The sequence below is a fragment of the Pseudophryne corroboree genome, chromosome 5 (assembly GCF_028390025.1).
Source record: "Pseudophryne corroboree isolate aPseCor3 chromosome 5, aPseCor3.hap2, whole genome shotgun sequence".
Classification (NCBI taxonomy): domain Eukaryota; kingdom Metazoa; phylum Chordata; class Amphibia; order Anura; family Myobatrachidae; genus Pseudophryne; species Pseudophryne corroboree.
In genome coordinates, this window is record NC_086448.1 from 584,674,847 (window position 1) to 584,698,074 (window position 23,228).

Sequence of the window (23,228 nt, forward strand, 5' to 3'; positions counted from 1 at the left end):
TGCGAGGGTACACGCTGTGCTCGCTGTCGGGATTCTGGCGTCTGTCTTATGTGGGAATCCCGACTTTTCGGAATCCCACACTGAATCCAAATTAACATTGAAACAAGCAATGGGCACATTTACTAAAGTTACTTTTATTGCATGCCGGTAGAAACAAAAAATCAATAATAATTATAATTTATATAGCGCTCTTTCTCCAATAGGACTCAAGGTGCTTAACAGATAGAATGAACATAATACAGTAAAGAAAGGCTTTTCATAAAATACAGAGAGAGTGGAGAAACAATACTAAAGGGACATTCCTTGAGTAAACAGGAAAGTCTTGAGTCTGTTTTTTCAAGGATTCTAGAGTGGGAGCCTCTCGAACTGTGCGGGGACGTGAGTGCAATAAAGTCAAAACCACATGGCTAAAAGCTGAACCCCCAGATGAATTACGGAAATTCTAGGTACTGCTAAAAGTCCTTCATCTACAGAACGCAGTGATTGAGTGGGGCAGTCCCTTAACGGCATAAACAAACACCAATGGGATGGAATCACTGCTTACAGTACTTTTACACATGAGCTTGTGTATCTTCCATGTAGCAGCGTGGGCAAGTGGTGAAGTCTTCTGCCTCCCATGCTGAGAGTCCCGGGTTCGATTCCTAGAGTGAGGGTATTTTTTTTTTTTGACATTCACTTTATTAATTTTTTCTTTTTTTAATCTATTGTAATATAATGTACCTCCACATTCAAGAGAAGTGTGCACACAGGTTTTACATAAATCAGGGTAAGTAAATCTTCAGGAGCGACTCATTCTGCTATCTAAAATACACAGAGGCAATGAGGACCCGTAGACATACCAATTAATATAAATGAGTGTATTTTGATGCAACTAACTGTTCAAGCAACACGGTACTGTAGATCATTGGTATTAGAGAATCTGTTGTACTTTTACACATCTATCAAAGCGACTGCAGGTCTCTATCTGATTTTCATATACAGTACAGTATTATGTTGTACATTTATTGTAATCTGACCTCCCTCCCTGTCTACTGTATGAACTGTGCAGGCTCCCAGGGGGGGGGGGGGGAGTGGGATACGGGGTAGGGGGAGGTGGTGGCTAAATACCTTGTTCTGCTTTATGAGCGTCCAAGTCCCTTAACGGCATAAACAAACACTAATGGGAAGGAATCGCTGCTTATAGTACTTTTACACATGAGCTTGTGTATCTTCCATGAAGTGGTGTGGGGGTAAGGAGTGAAGTCTTCCACCTCCCATGCTTAGAGTCTCGGGTTCGATTCCCAAAGTGCAATGTTTTTTTTCTTCTGACACTCACTTTATTATTATTATTTTTTTAATTTATTGTAATATACCTTCACATTAAATAGAAGTGTACACACTTCTAGCCATTACAGCAGATTACGTTACAAGCTGTTCGTGCTGTTTAGTACTCAAATAGAAAATACTGTACAGAGATGCTAAGCACGGTGATTTGGCATCCAGGAACTTAGGGAGGAGCTTTTATCTCTCCCCATTATACTTATAAAGATAACAGTTGCCGCTGCAGCCTTTACAGCAGAGTACTGTTCATTACAAGCTGTTTGTGCTATTTAGTACTCAAATACAAAATACTGTACAGACATGCTAAGCACAGTGATTTGGTATCCAGGAACTTAAGGAGGAGCTTTTCTCTCTCCCCATTATACTTGGAAAGATAACACTTGCCGCTGTACATTACAAGCTGTTCATGCTGTTTAGTACTCAGATACAAAATACTGTACAGCAGGCATTTCCAAACTGTGGCTCTCCAGCTGTTGTGAAACTACACATCCCAGCATGCCCTGACACAGCTTTAACATTCTCTGACAGCAAAACCGTGTCAAGGCATGCTGGGATATACAGTTTCACAACAACTGGAAGGCCATAGTTTGGACATGCCTGCTGTACAGACAAGCTAAGCACAGTGATTTGGTATCCAGGAACTTAGGGAGGAGCTTTTATGTCTCCCCATTATACTTAGAAAGATAACACTTGCCGCTGTTCGTGCTATTTAGTACTCAAATAGAAAATACTGTAAAGAGATGCTAAGCACGGTGATTTGGCATCCAGGAACTTAAGGAGGAGCTTTTATCTCTCCCCATTATACTTATAAAGATAACACTTGCCACTGTAACCATTACAGCAGAGTATGTTACAAGCTGTTCGTGCTATTTAGTATTCAAATATAAAATACTGTACAGAGATGCTAAGCACAGTGATTTGGCATCCAGGAACTTAGAGAGGAGCTTTTATCTCTCCCCGTTATACTTAAAAAGCTAACAATTGCCACTGTAGCCTTTACAGCAAGGTACTGTTCATTACAAGCTGTTCGTGCTATTTAGTACTCAAATACAAAATACTGTACAGACATGCTAAGCACAGTGATTTGGTATCCAGGAACTTAGGGAGGAGCTTTTATCTCTCCCCATTATACTTGGAAAGATAACACTTGCCGCTGTACGTTATAAGCTGTTCGTGCTATTTAGCACTCAGATACAAAATATTGTACAGAGATGCTAAGCACGGTGATTTGGCATCCAGGAACTTAGGGAGGAGCTTTTATCTCTCCTCATTATACTTAATACTATGGGATTTGGACGCTTACATATTCCTAACATCAATAGACCATACTGTCCCTGTAACATGTTCGTTTGCATCTGTATATGCTGTATTATTTGCATCTGTACTGTATATACTGTTATATACGGTATGACATACTGTAGCATATTGTAGCGTAATGAGATGCACCAGTAAAGTTGTTCTTACGCTGTAGTTTAGTATTGTATTTTAATAGAGACCACGCGCATACGCAGTGGTGATTTTAAAAAGCGACATCTGGTGGATGATCGCAGGTATTACTCTTGATGGATAAAAATCAAATATACATCTGTATTGCCTCAGAAATTGTGCTTTCAAACTTATAGTTAAATATCTGTAACTAGCACTTTAATTCCCATAATAGTCAGTTTTCCTACAAGTGAGGTTTTCTGTCAACCTTTGTCCTAGCTTATGATGAAGAGCATACGTGTCTAAATAAAGACCCTTGTATTTAGATAACCAGAACTTAATGACATTTTATGAGGTTTTATGCCAGTGGAAATCTGATGGACTTTTGTCTTGGACAAACAACATGCCATGATGAACAAGAATAACCTCTTTGTTGACAAAGCCTATTGAGAGGCTCTATTGATGTCAATGGGCGATCCAAGACTCACGGAACGAGTCTGCCATCCTCAGGAGAAGATCAGCCATTACATCTAGCCCAGCTGACCATATTTGAGACTTCCTATTGTTGCCCATCAACCAATCAATGATCCCCTTGTTATCTGAATTCACGCCCCATTGATTAATCAGTTATGAATTATTGTATAATTATGCACTATATATGTAAGCCTGAAATCCCTTGAAGGGACGGGCATCATTGATGAAGTCTGTCTTGGGTCACGTTTCTCTGCGCAGAAAAAAATATAGGCATGACCTCTTTGATAATAAATTCTATATGCTGAATATCATCACATTGAAGACTGCCCAATTCTTTTAAAATAATTAGGCATTAACACTCTCAAAGGTAACGCCAAATGCTCTGTGCGCCTCCCTACGACTAGACATGCCTCCTTGCGCCCAGGCACGCTACATATACCCAAGGCTCTATCTGTACTTGAGGTACAATACAACACAAAAAGACTTTGGCAAATGTCCATGCGGGTATGATGAGAGATGTACTTTAAAACTGAGAAAAACGCCTTTGGCGAATTACTTTCCCCATATATAATGGAGCTAGGTCCTTTATAATTCCTTTATAAACACTGGACCATTTTGAATGTCATTCCATTGATTTTCCTCCTGCATTTGCAAAGTCCCAGTTTAAGCGCATTGAATACCGCACTCTAATTGCTGCACAGTTGCATTTTCTGCACTCGAATACACCTGTGGCATATGCTGTGTGAGTCTCTTTGCCCGTGCTGCTGTGCTCTCAGGCTAATGATGAAAAATCTACTCACTGTTTGTAGTCTTACTGCAACCTCCGTCTACCTCCTTGGGGTTGAGATATCTGCCATCAGACCCCCGCCATGACCGGATACCATCACTGTCTGTAGCGTAAGCGGGATCGATGATGCTGCATTTGTACAAGGCCCCCCAAATGCCTTTTTTTTCTTACAAGTTCACAAAGGGACTCTGTGACATACCTATTTGTATGCAGTCCTCCATAATCCTCCACCATTCTTTGGAGGTTGACCATATCTAAAAGAGTTATGGTAGAGGTTTCACTAATTTTGGGCAATTCTTTTAGACCCAACCAGATGTCAAAATGTTGTGTTGCATCACCATTGGGTCTCTTGGGAAAGTCAAGGTTTTTTCCTGGCCACATAAATTGCTGGAGAAACTGGAGGAGGAAACATTGTGTTTTACTACTTGAGCTGCCAACTTGCTCACCAGGACCTCTTTGCATCTCTTAATATCTGCCTCAGTTGGAAGGAAATGCATGAAGTATGACTTAAACCTAGCATCAAGCATGGTTGGCAAAATGTAGTGATCCGGTTTCAAGAAATTGACAACCCTTTGATCCTGGTGAAGCAAATAAAGGACTTGATCTACATGTCTGACATACTTTGCAGAATTGCTTTGTTTAATCTCCTCTTTCAGTTTTTCGAGCAGCTTTAATTAGGGGAATAACCTCACTTAGTGTCTGAACTCACTTCACAGGTGACTTCTTCGGATGGTTTCTGCACCTTGCACAACATATTAAGTATTCTCCACTGCGCTGGAGTAAGGTACATTCCCCTCTCTCAATATCATGGCTTGCTGTGTAGCTTTGCATGGCTTTTTGCTGCACCTACATTGGCTGATGCAAGTAAAGGCTGGAATTTCAACTTGTTAATACCTGTTGCTTCAGTTGGTGGCAGGGCAAATTGAACTGTTCTTACAGGTGCTGCAGACTTCTGCTTGCAGCTGCTGAATGCCGAAAATGTTTTGAAATTGTGAGCAAAACATGGGATATGTCGGAATTTATCCAGCTATAATGCTCTCACAATATTTGTGGCATTATCAAAAATCACAACTCCTGAGGAGAGACCAAATGGGGTTAGCCATTTTGCTATGATAGCGCTTAGTTTTTATAAGAGGTTGTCAGTGGTGTGCTCTTAGTGAAGCTGGTGATACAGTGAGCAGGCTGCCTCTGAATGAGCTGGCATTGTTTGTTAGATACTGCTGCTGTTTCTGCAGTCACAGTCATGTAATCTTTAGTTTGTCCAGTTTCACTTTCCACATATCTGTGGTAAAATGGACAATAGGTACAATGGCATTTTGTAGGCCAATAAGTAAGATTGATGTACAGCTGAGAAATTGTTGTTCAGTAAAATGGATCCAAGATGGAATTTGGTAGCAGTGACACAGAACCTCATATTTACTGTGTAAAACCCGCTGCATTAATGGTGGATATTGGGCGCAGATCTCCTAGCATAGCTGTCATAGCGTCAGTGATCCACTGTGTGACTGGATGACAGCTGCCATACTTTCTTTCTCTAACAAAGGATTGTTTAACAGTCAAATGTTGTTTGACACTACTAGATCTTAGTCTCCTTCTGGGATTAAGATCCACCCACAGCAGCTGCAGCAGGCCTAGAACTCAAGGATTCTTCTGAGGAATCCTGATATGGGAGGAGTCACCTAAGCCTTATTCTGGATGCAGGAAAACCTCTGATCATTAGTCAGGATATTGATAATAAATGTGTTGGTGGTGGAGATTGCAGGTGCTGGGATCTAGCTGAGAGAAGGGTAGTATTTCATTCTTGACTTCTTGGGGGGTTTTTTAGAATAAGTTTCTGACTTTCCCCAAAACATTCCATGAATTTACTGCAAATGATTTACCAAAGGAGGTTGCTTGATGGCTAAAGTCACTACCTCTACTTACAAACACTACAGTTGGCTAAAGAAGTATTTTCAGGTTTTGGGTAAAAATAATTCCACACATAAGAGGTGGATTTTTTTGTTTTATGCCCAGGCATAACAATGTCCTTATCACAGGCAAGAACTGCTTCCACTGGTGCCTTACACACACTATCCTCAGCATCAAAATCCTGATTAAGGGTGACATCAGCTACTGTGGCACTTCAACAGTGGCATCCTGAATATGTCACCAGCGGGATGTAGTTATGTGACCGACGGTCACATAATCTCCCTTTACATCCCGCCCCCTCACAATCTCGACGGTCAGCATGCCGACCAACAGGTACTATTCCCACTCATGTGTGTCCACGACACCCATAGAGTAAGAATAGAACCCGAGGCGACCATAGGTCACCAATGATCCCGCAGCATGGCAAGTGCAGCGTGCCCGCAAGGGGCTTGCTGCACTCGCCACCCCCCGTCGGGATTCCACTGTCGGGATCCCGGCGTCAGTATGCTGACCAGCAGTCTCCTATACCACACCCGTCACCAGCTATACTTCTGCTGCTCATCCCCACACTTTCAGGGGGGTGCACAAATGGTGGAAGGAGGCTTCTCTGAGTACAGTATCAGAAAGGTCAAGCTCACACTTAGCACTCATGGGCTCACTTAGAATTTGTGAAGTTTCTGAACATACAGTTTGTTCTAGTGCCTTAGTGGGGGGTTTTCAGCATAGATTTTCTGGTTTTCATTTTTTTTTACACCTCTTCTACACTCTGAGTGAGAAGGGCTTGCATCATAATGAAAGTAAGAAGATGTCTCACTGACAGTTGCAGAATTACTACTCATAAAAAAAGGGGCCAAGTAAAATACTTGGTTGTTTGATTTCAGATGCCCTGACTTAAACCCTCTATGCCCTTTAGCATTGGCTTAGATGGCGTTGAAGGACTAGTATCGTCATGACTTCTGGCACCAGCTGCAACGCTAGGATATGTTTGCTGCTCCTGCTCTTCTCTCGACAAGTTGTACAAAAACTACAATATAATAGTGTTTTTGATTTACTTTTTATTTCCGAAAATCACCACTCACTGTGGAGTCATGTGAGCTCAGTGTGGTTACGGCCTGCGTAGTCATAGTAATTATATGTTATGTGAACATAGTGGGGTATGGCACCTACACCAAACACTAGTTGTACAAAAAAAAATATATATATTTTTTTTTTTTGCAATTTACAACTAGTGTAACACTCCAGACTGCTAGTGCTAATAATACGTGAGTGCAGTAGGTTACAGCCTGCTGAGTCGCAGTACTTACATTTTATATAATAGAGTTGATGGAGTGAAGCCTGAGGAGTAACAGTACTTGTATATTATGTGAATGCAGTAGGGTACAGTACACACAAGAATTTGTATAAAAAAATCTATTCTCTTACATCCTAGAGTATGCTGGGGACTCCGTAAGGACCATGTGGTATAGACCGGCTCCGCAGGAGACATGGGCACTCTAAAGACTTTAGGATAGAATGGGTGTACACTTGCTCCTCCCTCTATGCCCCTCCTCCAGACCTCAGTTAGATCCTGTGCCCAGAGGCGACTGGATGCACTGCAGGGGAGCTCTCCTGAGTTTCTCGGAAAAAGACTTTTGTTAGTTTTTTATTTTCAGGGAACACTGCTGGCAACAGGCTCTCTGCTTCGTGGGACTGAGGGGAGAGAAGCAGACCTACTTAAATGATAGGCTCTGCTTCTTAGGCTACTGGACACCATTAGCTCCAGAGGGAGTCGGAACACAGGTCTCACCCTCGCCGTACGTTCCTGGAACCGCGCCGCTGTCCTCACAGAGCCGGAAGATAGAAGCCGGGTGAGTATGAGAAGAAAGAAGACTTCAAAGGCGGCAGAAGACTTCATGATCTTCACTGAGGTAACCGCTGCGCGCCATCGCTCCCACACAGATCACACACAACAGGCACTGTACGGGTGCAGGGCGCAGGGGGGCCACCCTGGGCAGCATTATTAACCTCAAGGGACACTGGCATATACAATAGATACTGCAGAGGCAGTATATTAATAAACCCCCGCCAGTATAAATAATTTGAGCGGCGGGGCTTGATCCTTCCAGCACTAACCAGCACCATTTTCTCCACAGCACACTGCAGAAGCTGGCTCCCCGGACTCTCCCCTGCTGAACACGGTTACAGAGGGCATAAAAGAGGGGGGGGGGCACATGTAATTGGCGCAGTGTAGTGTATTTATATATATATATATATATATATATATATATATTACCATAAAAGCGCTGTACTACTGGGATTTTATTCCAGTCCGGTGGCGCTGGGTGTGTGCTGGCATACTCTGTCTCTCCAAAGGGCCTTATTGGGGGAACTGTCTCCATATAGATATATCCCTGAGTGTGTGGGGGTGTCGGTACGTGTGTGTCGGCATGTCTGAAGCGGAAGGCTCATCTAAGGAGGAGGTGGAGCAGATGATTGTGGTGTCTCCGTCGGCAACGCCGACACCTGATTGGTTGGACATGTGGAATGTTTTAAATGCAAATGGGACTTTATTACATAATAGATTGGACAAAGCAGAGTCCAGGGAAAAAGCAGGAAGTCAATCCATGGCTTTAACTGTGTCACAGGGCCCTTCAGGGTCTCAAAAACGTCCCCTATCTCAAATAGCAGACACTGCTACCGACACGGATTCTGACTCCAGTGTCGACTACGATGAAGCAAGGTTACACCCAAGGGTGGCCAAAAGTATTCATTATATGATTATTGCAATAAAAGATGTTTTGCATATCACAGATGACCCCTCTGTCCCTGACACGAGGGTACACATGTTTAAGGAAAAGAAACCTGAGGTAACATTTCCCCCATCTCATGAGCTTAACGCATTATTTGAAATAGCTTGGGAAACTCCAGACAAAAAACTGCAGATTCCCAAAAGAATTCTTATGGCGTATCCTTTCCCTGCACAGGACAGGGTATGGTGGGAATCCTCGCTCAGGGTGGACAAGGCTTTAACGCGCTTATCCAAAAAGATGGCACTACAGTCGCCAATACGCATATGGGTGCTTTGCTCAGACCGGCAATAGCATCAGCTTGGGTTTGTAGCGCGGTAGCAGCTTGGACAGATACCTTGTCAGCTGATATTGATACCCTAGAGAGGGATACCATTTTGTTGACCTTAGGTCACATCACAGACGCAGTTTTATATATGAGAGATGCTCAGAGAGACATCGGGCTACTAGGTTCAAGGGCCAACGCCATGGCGATCTCGGCTAGGCGAGCACTGTGGACCCGCCAATGGACGGGTGATGCCGACTCAAAGAGGCATATGGAAGTTTTACCTTACAAGGGTGAGGTTTTTATTTGGGGAAGGTATCGCGGACCTGGTTTCCACAGCTACCGCGGGTAAATCTACTTTTTTGCCTTATGTTCCCCCACAGCAAAAGAAAACACCACAGTATCAGATGCAGTCTTTTCGGTCGCATAAGTCCAGAAGAGGTCGGGGCTCTTCCTTCCTCGCCAGAGGTAAGGGTAGAGGGAAAAGAATGCATGCTACGGCCAGTTCCCAGGAACAGAAGTCCTCCCCGGCTTCTACTAAATCCACCGCATGACGCTGGGGCTCCACTGAGGGAGTCCGCACCGGTGGGGGGCATGTCTTTGACTCTTCAGCCACGTCTGGGGTCAGTCGGACGTGGATCCTTGAGCGATGGAAATAGTATCCCAAGGCTACAAGCTGGAATTCGAAAACGTGCCTCCTCGCCGATTCTTCAAATCGGCTTTACCAGCTTCTCCCCCAGAGAGGGAGATAGTTTTAGCTGCAATTCAAAAGCTGTGTCAACAGCAAGTGATTATCAAGGTTCCCCTAATACATCAGGGAAAAGGGTACTATTCAACCCTATTTGTGGTCCCGAAACCGGATGGCTCGGTCAGACCCATTCTAAATTTAAAAATCCCTGAACCTGTGCTTAAAAAGGTTCAAGTTCAAGATGGAATCGCTCAGGGCAGTTATCTCCAGCCTGGAAGGGGGGAATTTTATAGTGTCACGTACCCATATATCCTCATCAGGCATACCTGAGATTCGCTGTACAGGACTGTCATTACCAGTTTCAGATGTTCACCAAAGTAATGGCGGAAATGATGGTGCTCCTGCGCAGGCAAGGAGTTACAATTATCCCGTACTTGGAAGATCTCCTGATAAAAGCGAGATCAAAGGAACAGTTGCAGAAAAGCGTGTCGCTCTCCCTGAGAGTACTACAGCAGCATGGCTGGATTCTAAATCTACCAAAGTCACAGTTGGTTCCAACGACTCGGCTGTCTTTCTTAGGCATGATTCTGGACACAGAACAAAAGAGGGTTTTTCTCCCAATGGAAAAAGCCCAGGAACTCCAGAACATGGTCAGAGACCTGTTAAAGCGAAAAGAGTGTCAGTCCATCAATGCACTCGAGTACTGGGGAAAATGGTGGCGACCTACGAGGCCATCCCCTTCGGCAGGTTTCATGCGAGGACTTTTCAATGGGTCCTTCTGGACAAGTGGTCCAGGTCCCACCTTCAAATTCATCAGAAAATAAGCCTGTCCCAAGGGCCAGGGTGTCTTTCCTGTGGTGGCTGCAGAGTGCTCACCTAGAGGGTCGCAGGTTTGGCATTCAGGACTGGGTTCTGGTGACCACGGACGTGAGCCTCCGAGGATGGGGAGCAGTCACACAAGGAAGGAATTTTCAGGGACTGTGGTCAAGCCAGGAGGCTTGTCTACACATCAACATACTGGAATTGAGGGCCATATACAACAACCTACGTCAAGCGGAGAATATTCTTCGAGACCTACCGGTTCTGATTCAATCAGACAACGTCACAGCCGTGGCTCATGTAAACCGCCAAGGCGGGACAAGGAGCAGAGTGGCAATGGCGGAAGCCACCAGGATTTTGCGCTGGGCAGAAAATCACATAAGCGCTCTGTCAGCAGTATTCATTCCGGGAGTGGACAACTGGGAAGCAGACTTCCTCAGCAGACACGATCTCCATCCAGGAGGTGGGGACTTCATCAAGCAGTTTTAGCAGAAATAACAAGTCTTTGGGGACTTCCTCAAATAGACATGATGGCGTCACGCCTCAACAAGAAGCTTCAGAGGTATTGTGCCAGGTCAAGGGACCCTCAGGCAGTAGCGGTGGACGCCCTGGTGACACCATGGGTGTTTCAGTCGGTCTATGTGTTCCCTCATCTTCCTCTCATCTCAAAAATATTGAGAATCATAAGACGAAAAAGAGTGCAGACAATACTCATTGTTCCAGGTTGGCCTCGAAGGGCCTGGTATTCAGATCTTCAGGAACTGCTCACAGAAGATCCATGGCCTCTTCCTCTCAGGGAGGACCTGTTGCAGCAGGGGCCCTGCGTGTTCCAAGACTTACCGCGGTTACGTTTGACGGCATGGCGGTTGAACACCGAATCCTAGCTGGGAAGGGTATTCCGGAAGAAGTCATCCCTACTGTGATAAAGGCTAGGAAGGAGGTGACGGCGATACATTATCACCGTATCTGGAGGAAGTATGTTTCTTGGTGTGAAGCCAAGAATGCTCCTACAGAAGATTTCCATTTTGGCCATTTTCTCCACTTTCTACAGACAGGAGTGGATATGGACCTAAAGTTAGGCTCCATTAAGGTACAGATTTTTGCCCTATCAACATTCTTCCAGAAAGAATTGGCTTCTTTCCCTGAAGTCCTGACTTTTGTAAAGGGAGTGCCACACATCCAGCCCCTTTTTGTGCCCCCAGTGGCACCATGGGACCTTAACGTGGTGTTACAGTTCCTAAAATCTCACTGGTTTGAGCCTCTTCAAACGGTTGAATTAAAGTTTATCACTTGGAAGGTGGTCATTTGTTGGCCTTGACATCTGCAAGGCAGGTGTCCAAATTGGCGGCCTTTTCTCATAAGAGCCCCTATCTCATTTTCCATGTGGCTAGAGCAGAGTTGAGGACTCGTCCTCAATTTTTACCTAAGGTGGTGTCATCGTTTCATATGAACCAACCTATTGTGGTGCCTGTGGCTACGGGAGACTTGGAGGATTCCAAATCCCTTGATGTAGTCAGGGCCTTAAAAATTTACGTAGCCAGGATGGCTCGGATTAGGAAAACAGAAGCTCTGTTTGTCCTGTATGCGGCCAACAAGGTTGGCGCTCCTTCTTCTAAGCAGAATATGGCTCGCTGGATCTGTAACACGATTCAGCAAGCTCATTCTACGGCTGGATTGCCGGTACCAAATTCGGTAAAGGCCCATTCCACTAGGAAGGTGGGCTCTTCTTTGGCGGCTGCCCGAGGCGTCTCGGCTAAACAGCTTTGCCGAGCGGCTACTTGGTCGGGTTCAAACACTTTTGCAAAATTCTACAAGTTTGATACCCTGGCTGATGAGGACTTCATGTTTGCTCAATCGGTGCTGCAGAGTCATCCGCACTCTCCCGACCGGTTTGGAGCTTTGGTATAATCCCCATGGTCCTAACGGAGTCCCCAGCATCCTTTAGGACGTAAGAGAAAATAAGATTTTAAACCTACCGGTAAATCTTTTTCTCCTAGTCCTTAGAGCAGGCATTCCCAACCGCGGTCCTCAAGGCACACCAACAGTGCAGGTTTTAGTGATATCCAGGCTTGAACACAGGTGACTTAATTAGTACCTCAATTATTTTGATTTAACCATCTGTGCTGAAGCCTGGATATAACTAAAACCTGCACTGTTGGTGTGCCTTGAGGACCGTGGTTGGGAATGCCTGCCTTAGAGGATGCTGGGCGCCCGTCCTAGTGCGGACAAAATTCTGCAAGACTTGTATATAGTTGTTGCTTACATAAGGGTTATGTTACAGTTAAGATCAGTCATTGGCTGATACTGTTTTGTTCATACTGTTAACTGGTTACGTATATTCCAGGTTATACGGTGTGGATGGTGTGGGCTGGTATGAATCTTGCCCTTAGATTAACAAAAATCCTTTCCTCGTACTGTCCGTCTCCTCTGGGCACAGTTTCTCTAACTGAGGTCTGGAGGAGGGGCATAGAGGGAGGAGCCAGTGCACACCCATTCTATCCTAAAGTCTTTAGAGTGCCCATGTCTCCTGCGGACCCCGTCTATACCCCATGGTCCTTACGGAGTCCCCAGCATCCTCTACGGACTAGGAGAAAAAGATTTACCGGTAGGTTTAAAATCTTATTTTTTTTTACTTTTTTTTATTTATATTTTTATACTTTTTTTAATCTGTAAAACGGGTACTGGAAATAAGGACTCATATGGCAGATCTTCCGGAAAAAAAGTGTAATTTACTAGCATCAGACACTAAGTATAGCATACACAGGCTTAGCCCTGGTCACAAAGGTACATAGAGTAACTAAAAATAAGCAAACAAACATAAACAAAGTCCTATCATGCCTTGTGCTCAGCAGTCAGTCTGCTGCAGTGGCTTGCCACACTTTCCATGCTCTCTTGGCATGGCCAGTGTCCACAGTCCCTGGCACTACAAACTGTACCCTACTCGCTGGCCTCTAGCATGCATCGGCGTCCTGTGTAGTGGGTGAATTGGACTTTTAAACACCTCCTGCATCAGACTTCCAGCTGTCTCTGGGAAAGCTGGAAAACCTGGACTTCTTCTGCTTTTACCCTTGCGGTTGTGCAATCCAGAAAGCCCAGATTAATAAATCTTAACTGCAGATCTGGTTTTCTTCTCACTTGGAGGGAGCTGATCCCACCAGAATGTGGGCAATTGTGGTGAGATTTCACTTTTCTTAAACCTTGTTTTTTAAACCTTTATCGCGAATGTCACAATGCTTATACGATTTATGTGTACTCAGTGGGGTATGACCCGCCAGTGTAGCACCCACGTGACACACTTAAAAGATGTAATTAAGTTTCTGAACTATAAAAAATAATAAAAAATGACTTGCTAACTGCATGTACTGTAATCTAGCTCAGCCATTGTTAACAACACTAAGGTTCCTGAACGGACTGGAGTAGATGGACACTGGACAGATAGGTCAGCTCAGCAGCACTGGAGTGGATTGAGACTGGATAGAAAGGTCAGCTTAGCAGCACTGGAGTGGATGGACCCTGGACAGAAAGGTCATCTCAGCAGCATTGGAGTGGATGGACACTGGCAGATACGTCAGCTCAGCAGCACTGGTGTGGAGTCAGCACAGAGCAATGGTCCTGTGTGAAATGGTGCTTAATCACTGCCACAGGGTGTTCTATGGAATCCAAAAGCCGCAAAAATCTAACGCCGGGATGATGTAGTTTTGCCTCATTGTGGAATCTGAGCAAGCCATTAAAACTCGAAGATGGTGCTTGGATTCCCTTGAATCCCAAAAGTTCGGGTGGGCTTTGTTATCAGAGAATGGGTTATTTTATAGATTTGTCCAGTGTGCGATACTTTGGCGGCGTAGGCATATGAAATAGAGAGTTGGAACCCTCTGTCTGGGGTTACAATGATAGTAGGACTGTTTGGAAAGAATCTTAAGTATATCTAAAAGGTCACAGATGTCACAATATAAGACGTTGTGAAAATAGAACAAAGTATAACATATTGTATCATATCCTGATCGTTAATGAAAACAGTTATTAAAGGTCCAAAGTGCAGGGCCATCAAGAGCAGCAACAGGCTTGGGTTCAGTGGGGGTGTGACCAAATCAGAAGGTACTGTATGCCCCCCTCCCCCCCAAAAAAAAATGTTAAAGTACTATGCGTGGTGATGTACGCTGGGAAGAGGGGCAGATTTGTCCTCCTCAGACTGATGACAAATCTGTGGAGATGGGGATGGGTGATCAGTGCTATTGCATCCAGGGCAAGCTCCAGGCGTCCCGAGGGGGGAAAATTGTAAGCACCCCCCCCCATGCACGCCCCGAAGGCACGCGCGCTCCTGGAAAAGTGGGCATGACCTTGCAATTTTATATAATGAAACTATAAATATATTTTCACACCCTGTACACACACAATTAGCAGCCTTACACATGACGCCCACAGTAGTGTTCTTTACATATAATGTCTCCAGTATAGTGTCAGATACTCATAATGACCCCAGTAGTGCAGTGCCAAATACACATACACCCCCATTATATGCCCCCAGCAGTGCCAGATGCACATTATATGCCCCACAGTGCCAGATACACATTATATGCCCCCAGCAGTGCCAGATACACATATGCCACCAGTAGTGCAGTGCCAGATACGCATTATATGCCCCCAGCAGTGCCAGATACACATATGCCCCCAGCAGTGCCAGATACACATATGCCCCAGCAGTGCTAGATACACATATGCCCCCAATAGTGCCAGCTACACAGGACCAATAGTGCAGTGTCAGATACACATATGCCCCCAATACTGCCAGATACACCTATGCCCCAATAGTGTCAGATACACATATGCCCCCAGCAGTGCTAGATACACATATGCTTCCAGCAGTGCCAGATACACATATGCCCCCAGCAGTGCCAGATACACATATGCTCCCAGCAGTGCCAGATACACATATGACCCCAGCAGTGCCAGATACACATATGCTCCCAGCAGTGCCAGATATACATATTCCCCCACAGTTCCAAATACACATATGCAGTGCCAGATACACACATGCCTCCAGTAGCAGCAGATACACATGCCCCCACAGTGGCAGATACACATATGCCCCCACAGTGCCAGATACACACATACCCCCAATAGTACCAGATATACATAGGCCTCCAGTAGTTCTACTCACCACCGCTGCTGCCTGCTGGACTCTGCTGCTCTCGCTGCTGGGCTCCGCTGTTGCTGCTGTGCTGTGTCTGAGGGTCCAGGTGAGTCTGGAGCTCATGAGGGAGATAAGGGAAGTCCATATCACCCAGTCCAGGAAACCACTTCTAGTCCAGGCGACTGCAGTTCAGGGCCTGTAGGTCCCAGGCTGGAAGGAGGGGTAATGGAAGGCAGGGGCCAGGAAGATGTGGGGGCTGACAGCCTGGGGCTAGCAACAGCAGTGCCCACAGTACCTCGGAAGTTTAGCCCATGTTCCCCATCCAGGCATTCACTCACACAACTTCTCCAGCTGCATATGGGCTGTTGTCGGCTGCTCGCCCCTCTGGCTCTGTGGGACTCAGCACAGCACAGGGAGATAGGAAGTCCCCTGATTGGGGCCCGCTTCTTTAGCTCCCTCCAATCACCGAAGCAGCAGGTATCACGGAGGGGGGGGGGACATCAGGAGCGTGGAGTCCGGCAGTGGGAGGTGGAGGAGCATGACTGTAGGAAACAGCCGGGCGCCCTTAGAAGCCCAGCGCCCTGAGTGGCCGCTCCTATCGAACATGCCTGGAGCCTGCCCTGATCGCATCCCATAACACATGCAGGAAGAGAGAGGCAGCTGCTACTGCTGTGTATATGCTGGGCTGGGTCGAGAGACTACTGCCACTGAGCAGCAGCTGTCTTTTCTCTTTACCTGCCTAATGTGTTACTGACCAGGGTCCCCGCCAAACCCGTCCAGCCAGCCCAGGTACGGGTAGGTAGTACACCCACACTGGTGTGCTTGCCAAACTGTGTTTTGTGTCACTTTTAAAATCCTCAGTGTAAGGACCACAGACACAAGATATATATCCTTGTGCACGTAATAACAACAGTCACAATGCCAGCAATGGCATCCCAAAGTTCAAAGCCTGATGGATTGTGGGAAGTATTTTAACCTAACCCTAAACCACCCTTCCGCAACTTAACAACTAAACCACTCATCCCGCAGTTTAACCCTAACTAACCTCTCACAGCCTTACCCCTAACCCTCCATCTAGTTCCTAACCCCATACTTACTGTTGGGATCCAATGGGATTCTGAATGTTTGAATGCCATTGTTGGCATTTTGTGTGCTGGGATATTAATAAGCTCATTCATTATTAATAACAGCATTTGATGGTATATAACTTTCAAATGTGGCCTTACATGCTGTGAAATATTGGAAAATAAAAAGGAAAAAAGAAAGACTCCGTGCTGGGGCACTCTTTATGAAAAAATGAGACAATAAAATTTAACCTTTATTTAGGATCAAGTAAAATATGGTGTGACAATCAAGGGCCCTCATTCAGAGTTGTTCGCTCGCAAGCCGCTTTTCGCAGCAGTGCACACGCTAAACCGCCGCCCTCTGGGAGTGAATCTTAGCTTAGCAGAATTGCGAACGAAAGATTCGCAATATTGCGAAAAGATTTTTCTGTGCAGTTTCTGAGTAGCTCGAGACTTACTCTTCCAGTGCCATCAGTTCAGTGCTTGTCGTTACTGGTTTGACGTCACAAACACACCCAGCGTTCGCCCAGACACTCCCCCGTTTCTCCAGCCACTCCCGCTTTTTTCCCAGAAACGGCAGCGTTTCTTCACACACACCCATAAAACGGCCAGTTTCCGCCCAGAAACACCCACTTCCTGTCAATCACACTCCGATCACCAGAACGCAGAAAAAAACCTCATAATGCCGTGAGTAAAATACCAAACTTCTTAGCAAATTTACTTGGCGCAGCCGCAGTGCGAACACAGCGCATGCGCAGTTAGCGGAAAATCGCTGCGATGCGAAAAAATTTAACGAGCGAACAACTCGGAATGAGGGCCAAGATACGGTATTCTTAAAAAAAAAATATAAATATAAATACCAAGGTAATATGAGATTAATAAGCAGTAAATACTGCCAAGGTGAAAAATTATTGTATGTAATTGCAGGAGTAGCTTAACATATGTCCACTAACAGCGAGTGGGTAGCTAAAGTCTCCTATGATAATATCCCGTAGGTTAAACTAAGCACCAGTAGATTCAAAGGTTTGTTTCCTAATGTGGTGTTGATCCACCTTCTGTAGAGATGTCTGACAGTGGTGTCACCATAGGCATTTTAATGCAGCGGATTCGTCCTAGTATGAGGACTTCTTCAAGGGGATCCTTATACTAGGATGAAACGCGTTGGAACAGGGACTTGATGCTCACCCCTTGGACTTCCTACTTGCGGAGAGATAAGCTGTTACGTTTGTTACCTGCATTTATGGATAGCGAATCTGCCTATATATCCTTTTAAATCTTAGATTTTCCATATGCGGACAGATAAGATGGCTACATTCCTTAATTTTGTACGGTTATTACCTACACTTACGAACAGACAAGCTGCTATATATTTATATGTGTTTTTAATGTTATTTTTCTAATTGTATTTATTTGTGACCTGCATCTGTGGCAGGACTGTGTCTATTAAATTGTTACTGTTTTTAATCTATGTTGCTTTTTTATCAACAATTGGAACCAGCATAGTTCCTAATTCTTAAGCTTCTGTGATAATTCCAAAACAATACACACTATGGGGGTGATTCCGAGTTGTTCGCTCGCTAGCTGCTTTTAGCAGCATTGCACACGCTAAGCCGCCGCCCTCTGGGAGTGTATCTTAGCCTAGTAGAATTGCGAACGAATGATTCGCTAATTTTATCGTAATGATTACCCCGCAGTTTCTGAGTAGCTCCAGACTTACACTGCCATTGCGACCAGCTCAGTCCTTTTTGTTCCTGGTTTGACGTCACAACCACACCCAGCATTCGCCCAGCCACTCCCGCGTTTTTCCCTGAAACGCCTGCGTTTTTCCGCACACTCCCAGAAAACGTCCAGTTTCCGCCCATAAACACCCACTTCCTGTCAATCACACTACGATCAGCAGAACGATGAAAAAACTTTGTTACGCCGTGAGTAAAATACCAAACTTTTGTGCTAATTTACTTGGTGCAGGCGCACTGCGAACATTGCGCATGCGCAGTTTGCGACTAATCGCTCCGTAGCGAAAAAAAATAACGAGCGGACAACTCGGAATGACCCCCTATGTTGCCTTTATCTCTCTTTTACATGTCCTGCTCCTAAGAGTCATCAGCCTGAAAGTTTTTTTAAGCTAAGTTGTTATATATTGTTTTATCTATCAATACACCTGAACCTACAGGTTTTTTTCACCGACACTAGTAGGCGCTACTTTTACTCCATTTTCTTAATCTTTATCCCTGTACTGTTTAAGAGCTGCCACTCACCCATGTATGAGGTGTGTCGTGCCTAGCAAAAAGGATTACTAGAAATCAATCCTTTGCAAACTCATACCAGGGTATCTTATTATGTATACATAGGCGCTATCCTTAATTTTTTATAAATATATATATAGTCAGAAGTTTGAGTCCGGCACTCACAATAACAATGAAATCAGCGTGTCGGGTGCCCCATTAACACCTATTGCTAGGTGTAATATATGTGAACAGCAAAATTGGCACTCCGGACTTTCAGCAAAATAAGACACACATACAGCAAGGTATGTAAAGTCAACGTTTCGGGGACCTTCCTCCCCTTTATCAAGACATAAAATAAGACAGTAATACAACATTTAAATAGACTCACCCCCACGTGGAGAAGCAGCCTCCGCTCCATCCAGCCGGAGTCCGGTGACGTCATCGGCGCGACCCTGCGCCGGCGCTCCGTTCTCACTGGATAGGTGCGGTCAGCTGATACATAGTGACTGTAACCTAGAAACACGTATACACAAACCAAAGTGCAATTTGAAACTTCCATTATTGCCCTTGCTGACAGTAGTGAACAGACTGCAGTAGCAGCATAAGTCAAATGATCAACACTTTGCTTGCTGTATCTGCAGAATAGTATTGACAAAAAAAAAAGGGAAAAGAATTACCAATCAGCTTACTAGAGAGAACAATAAAATACCTGGGGTGATATTACATAGTACTATAAGATACTACCCTGTGATCTTAAGACACTGTAAGGTACAACAGATAATGCGAACCTGTAATTTCAAACAAGATATGCAAATATAACCATATCAGTAATTATTGACAGTCCATGGTATGCTCAAGACAGTCTGTGTGGCAAAAAGAAAAATAAAGCTAGCGTATTTAAAGAAAGCAATTATAGCTCAACATTTCATTTAGGCCCCATGGCTGGACAGTCTGCAACGTATGAATCCATCTTGCTTCCCTACATAAAAGGGCTTTGCCTCTATCTCCTCCTCGGATGCTGGGCGGAATCCAATCAATTATCTTGTAACGTATACTTGCAAGGCTATGGAGTGCCTATCCAAGCAGCGATGGAGTGGATAAATCAACAAGATGATTCCATTAAATTCACGTCGGAATGCAGTTTCCAGAATGTTCATTATCTAGATGTGAATGTGTCTATTGATGAGAATTGCAATATTCACACCTCCATGTACTATAAACCGACTGACAGGAACACCATCCTGGAAGCGAGTAGTCATCACCCCTATATGACAAAATGGGGTCTACCCTACTCACAGTTTTTGAGGATAAGTAGAATTTGCAGTGATCCGATAGATGCCAAATACCACATGGACCAGATGTTCCGAAAATTTCTTCAGAGAGGGTACAAACCTAAACTTTTAAGACAAGCCATGAAAAAAGCATCTTCACTTACTCAAGTACAAGCCTTGTCACCAGTGGACAAAAAACATAAAACAGACAACATCATTTGGACCCAGGATTTTCATACGGCAAGTCATAACATCACTCACTTTGCCAGACGAATCTGGCCCATTATTTCAAAGGACAAAGAATTACCAATGATGAAATCTACCTCCATCCTCACCTCTTTTAAGAGGGGCAGAAATATTAAAGACAGGGTGGTTCATAATGACATTTCCCAGTTCGCATTGGAGAAACCAAAGCATTTCCTGTCCAGAAAACCAGGGAATTTCCGTTGCTTAGGTTGTACCACTTGCAGCTGTCTAGAACAGGGAAATAAGTTTCAACACCCTAGATCGGGTAAAACCTTTACTCTCAAATATCCAGTAACATGTACGACTACGCATATTGTTTATTATATTAAATGCCCCTGCGGGCTCTTATATGTGGGCAAAAGCATCTGCCAATTTAAGGAACGGATTGCCTTACATCGTTCCAGCATTCGAGCCGCACTAGAGGGCAAGGGCTCAGATCAGCCTGTAGCAAGACATTTCAAAGAATATCAACATAGCCTTGCAAGTATACGTTACAAGATAATTGATTGGATTCCGCCCAGCATCCGAGGAGGAGATAGAGGCAATGCCCTTTTATGTAGGGAAGCAAGATGGATTCATACGTTGCAGACTGTCCAGCCATGGGGCCTAAATGAAATGTTGAGCTATAATTGCTTTCTTTAAATACGCTAGCTTTATTTTTCTTTTTGCCACACAGACTGTCTTGAGCATACCATGGACTGTCAATAATTACTGATATGGTTATATTTGCATATCTTGTTTGAAATTACAGGTTCGCATTATCTGTTGTACCTTACAGTGTCTTAAGATCACAGGGTAGTATCTTATAGTACTATGTAATATCACCCCAGGTATTTTATTGTTCTCTCTAGTAAGCTGATTGGTAACTCTTTTCCCTTTTTTTTTTTGTCAATACTATTCTGCAGATACAGCAAGCAAAGTGTTGATCATTTGACTTATGCTGCTACTGCAGTCTGTTCACTACTGTCAGCAAGGGCAATAATGGAAGTTTCAAATTGCACTTTGGTTTGTGTATACGTGTTTCTAGGTTACAGTCACTATGTATCAGCTGACCGCACCTATCCAGTGAGAACGGAGCGCCGGCGCAGGGTCGCGCCGATGACGTCACCGGACTCCGGCTGGACGGAGCGGAGGCTGCTTCTCCACGTGGGGGTGAGTCTATTTAAATGTTGTATTACTGTCTTATTTTATGTCTTGATAAAGGGGAGGAAGGTCCCCGAAATGTTGACTTTACATACCTTGCTGTATGTGTGTCTTATTTTGCTGAAAGTCCGGAGTGCCAATTTTGCTGTTCATATATATATATATATATATATATATATATATATATATACCTTATTTAGTCTATACTTTTGTATAATTATGTTGCATTCTCAATATTGTTAATCACATTTTTTTTGTGTTTTAGGATTATGCTGATTAAACAAGAGATACATTTGGATCTTCCATGAATTTTTCCATATTGAAGTGCTTTAAGATGAAGACAAGGAGTTTTACAGATATATTGCTACGTATCTATAGTGTATGAGATTCCTGGTTAAATATATTAGCCTGCGAACTTCAGACATTGGCTCTTTTCCAGCGAGTCTGCTTAATGTTTTAAACTAGCAACCAGTTGGGTATTGACTTTTAAAAGATTGCTCCTTAAGAAAATTCGGAAAAGACTCACTGGGAACCCATCAATGCCTGCAGTTTGCAGGCTATTATATGTACCCCTCCAAGTTACTGTAGTTATGTTTTCCAATATCCATAAACAAAAATAAGCTAAATGATAAGCCGTTCCCTTGTCTGTCACATAAGACCCTATCTCATGTACACTTACACATTCTGTGATGCTAAGAAGATGCTTCTTGAAAACTCTTTTCGAGCAACATGTATATTTTTATGCTGAGTTAAAATTGGGTTTGGTTCCTTCTGTAGTTAAGTAAAGGTGTCTTCTACTAGACAGAGTAGGAGACTCCTTTTGATTTTGAAAACTATTGTAGGTGAGTGTGTTTTTTAATGATACTTCATCAAAAAAAATATTTTTCTCTGAAATGGAAAGGAGATGGGATGGTTAAAGATTTGTTTAAGATCATTATACATCCTTTATATATAATTTTTTTACTGTATGTAGCTACTGTATGTGTAGCTACTATAGTCATACTTTTTTTTTGGGGGGGGGCTACTTTTGTTTAAAATGTGTATAATAGCTAAAGTATACAAGTTTTCAATTTGTGTTTTGGATTAGTATTGTTACATTTTACTGTATTTCCTTAATATACAGTAGTTATCTGTATGTTAAATTGTCAAAAGAATAAAAATGCATGAAACATTCATAAACTCACTTCTACCAAAGCAAACCAAATTGTTTACTGAATACACAGCTGATTCCCCAACCTGTGTCCCTGGCACAGTGCATCTCTAAACCACAGCTCACAGCCTGCCAGTTAACACTAGAAAACCAGAAAGCAGAGTTCCCTTTGCCGCCGCATCTCTAATTATTCTCTATTTAATTTTGCTTCTTTTTTTGTTATGTGTTTCTCACTGGGGGAATTAGCCTTACAATACTTCTGGTCTCATCATTGGAGATTAACAGGGAATATGAACAATTCTTTTTTGAAGCACTCCTAGGCCTATAGAAGTCTCATGTAGCTTGCTTCATGTCAGCAGAATATAAATGTCAGGTCCGGGTGTTTTTGTGAATCCGTTAACCCGGGACCAACCACAGGTGTAGGTGCTGAGGTATGAAGAAAGCAGGGAGGACGAAGAAAGTTCCGTTTCATATATTTATTAAAAATAACAATTCAGTAAAGAGTTAAATGACAAGTTGTTAA

The 23,228-nt window shown here is 43.9% G+C and overlaps 1 protein-coding gene across 4 annotated transcripts in view; it reads left to right on the forward strand.

Moving 5' to 3' along the window:
• The window catches only part of FBXO15 (F-box protein 15), a 660,886-nt gene extending 638,148 nt beyond the window's left edge, over positions 1 to 22,738 (forward strand). For all 4 annotated transcript variants that reach the window (XM_063923380.1, XM_063923382.1, XM_063923379.1 and 1 more), the window contains exon 12: positions 21,821 to 22,738. In XM_063923380.1, the coding sequence (XP_063779450.1) occupies positions 21,821 to 21,835 (15 nt within the window). In that variant the 3' untranslated portion in view covers positions 21,836 to 22,738. The remainder of the gene's footprint in view (positions 1 to 21,820) is intronic.
• The last annotated feature ends 490 nt before the right edge of the window (positions 22,739 to 23,228 follow it).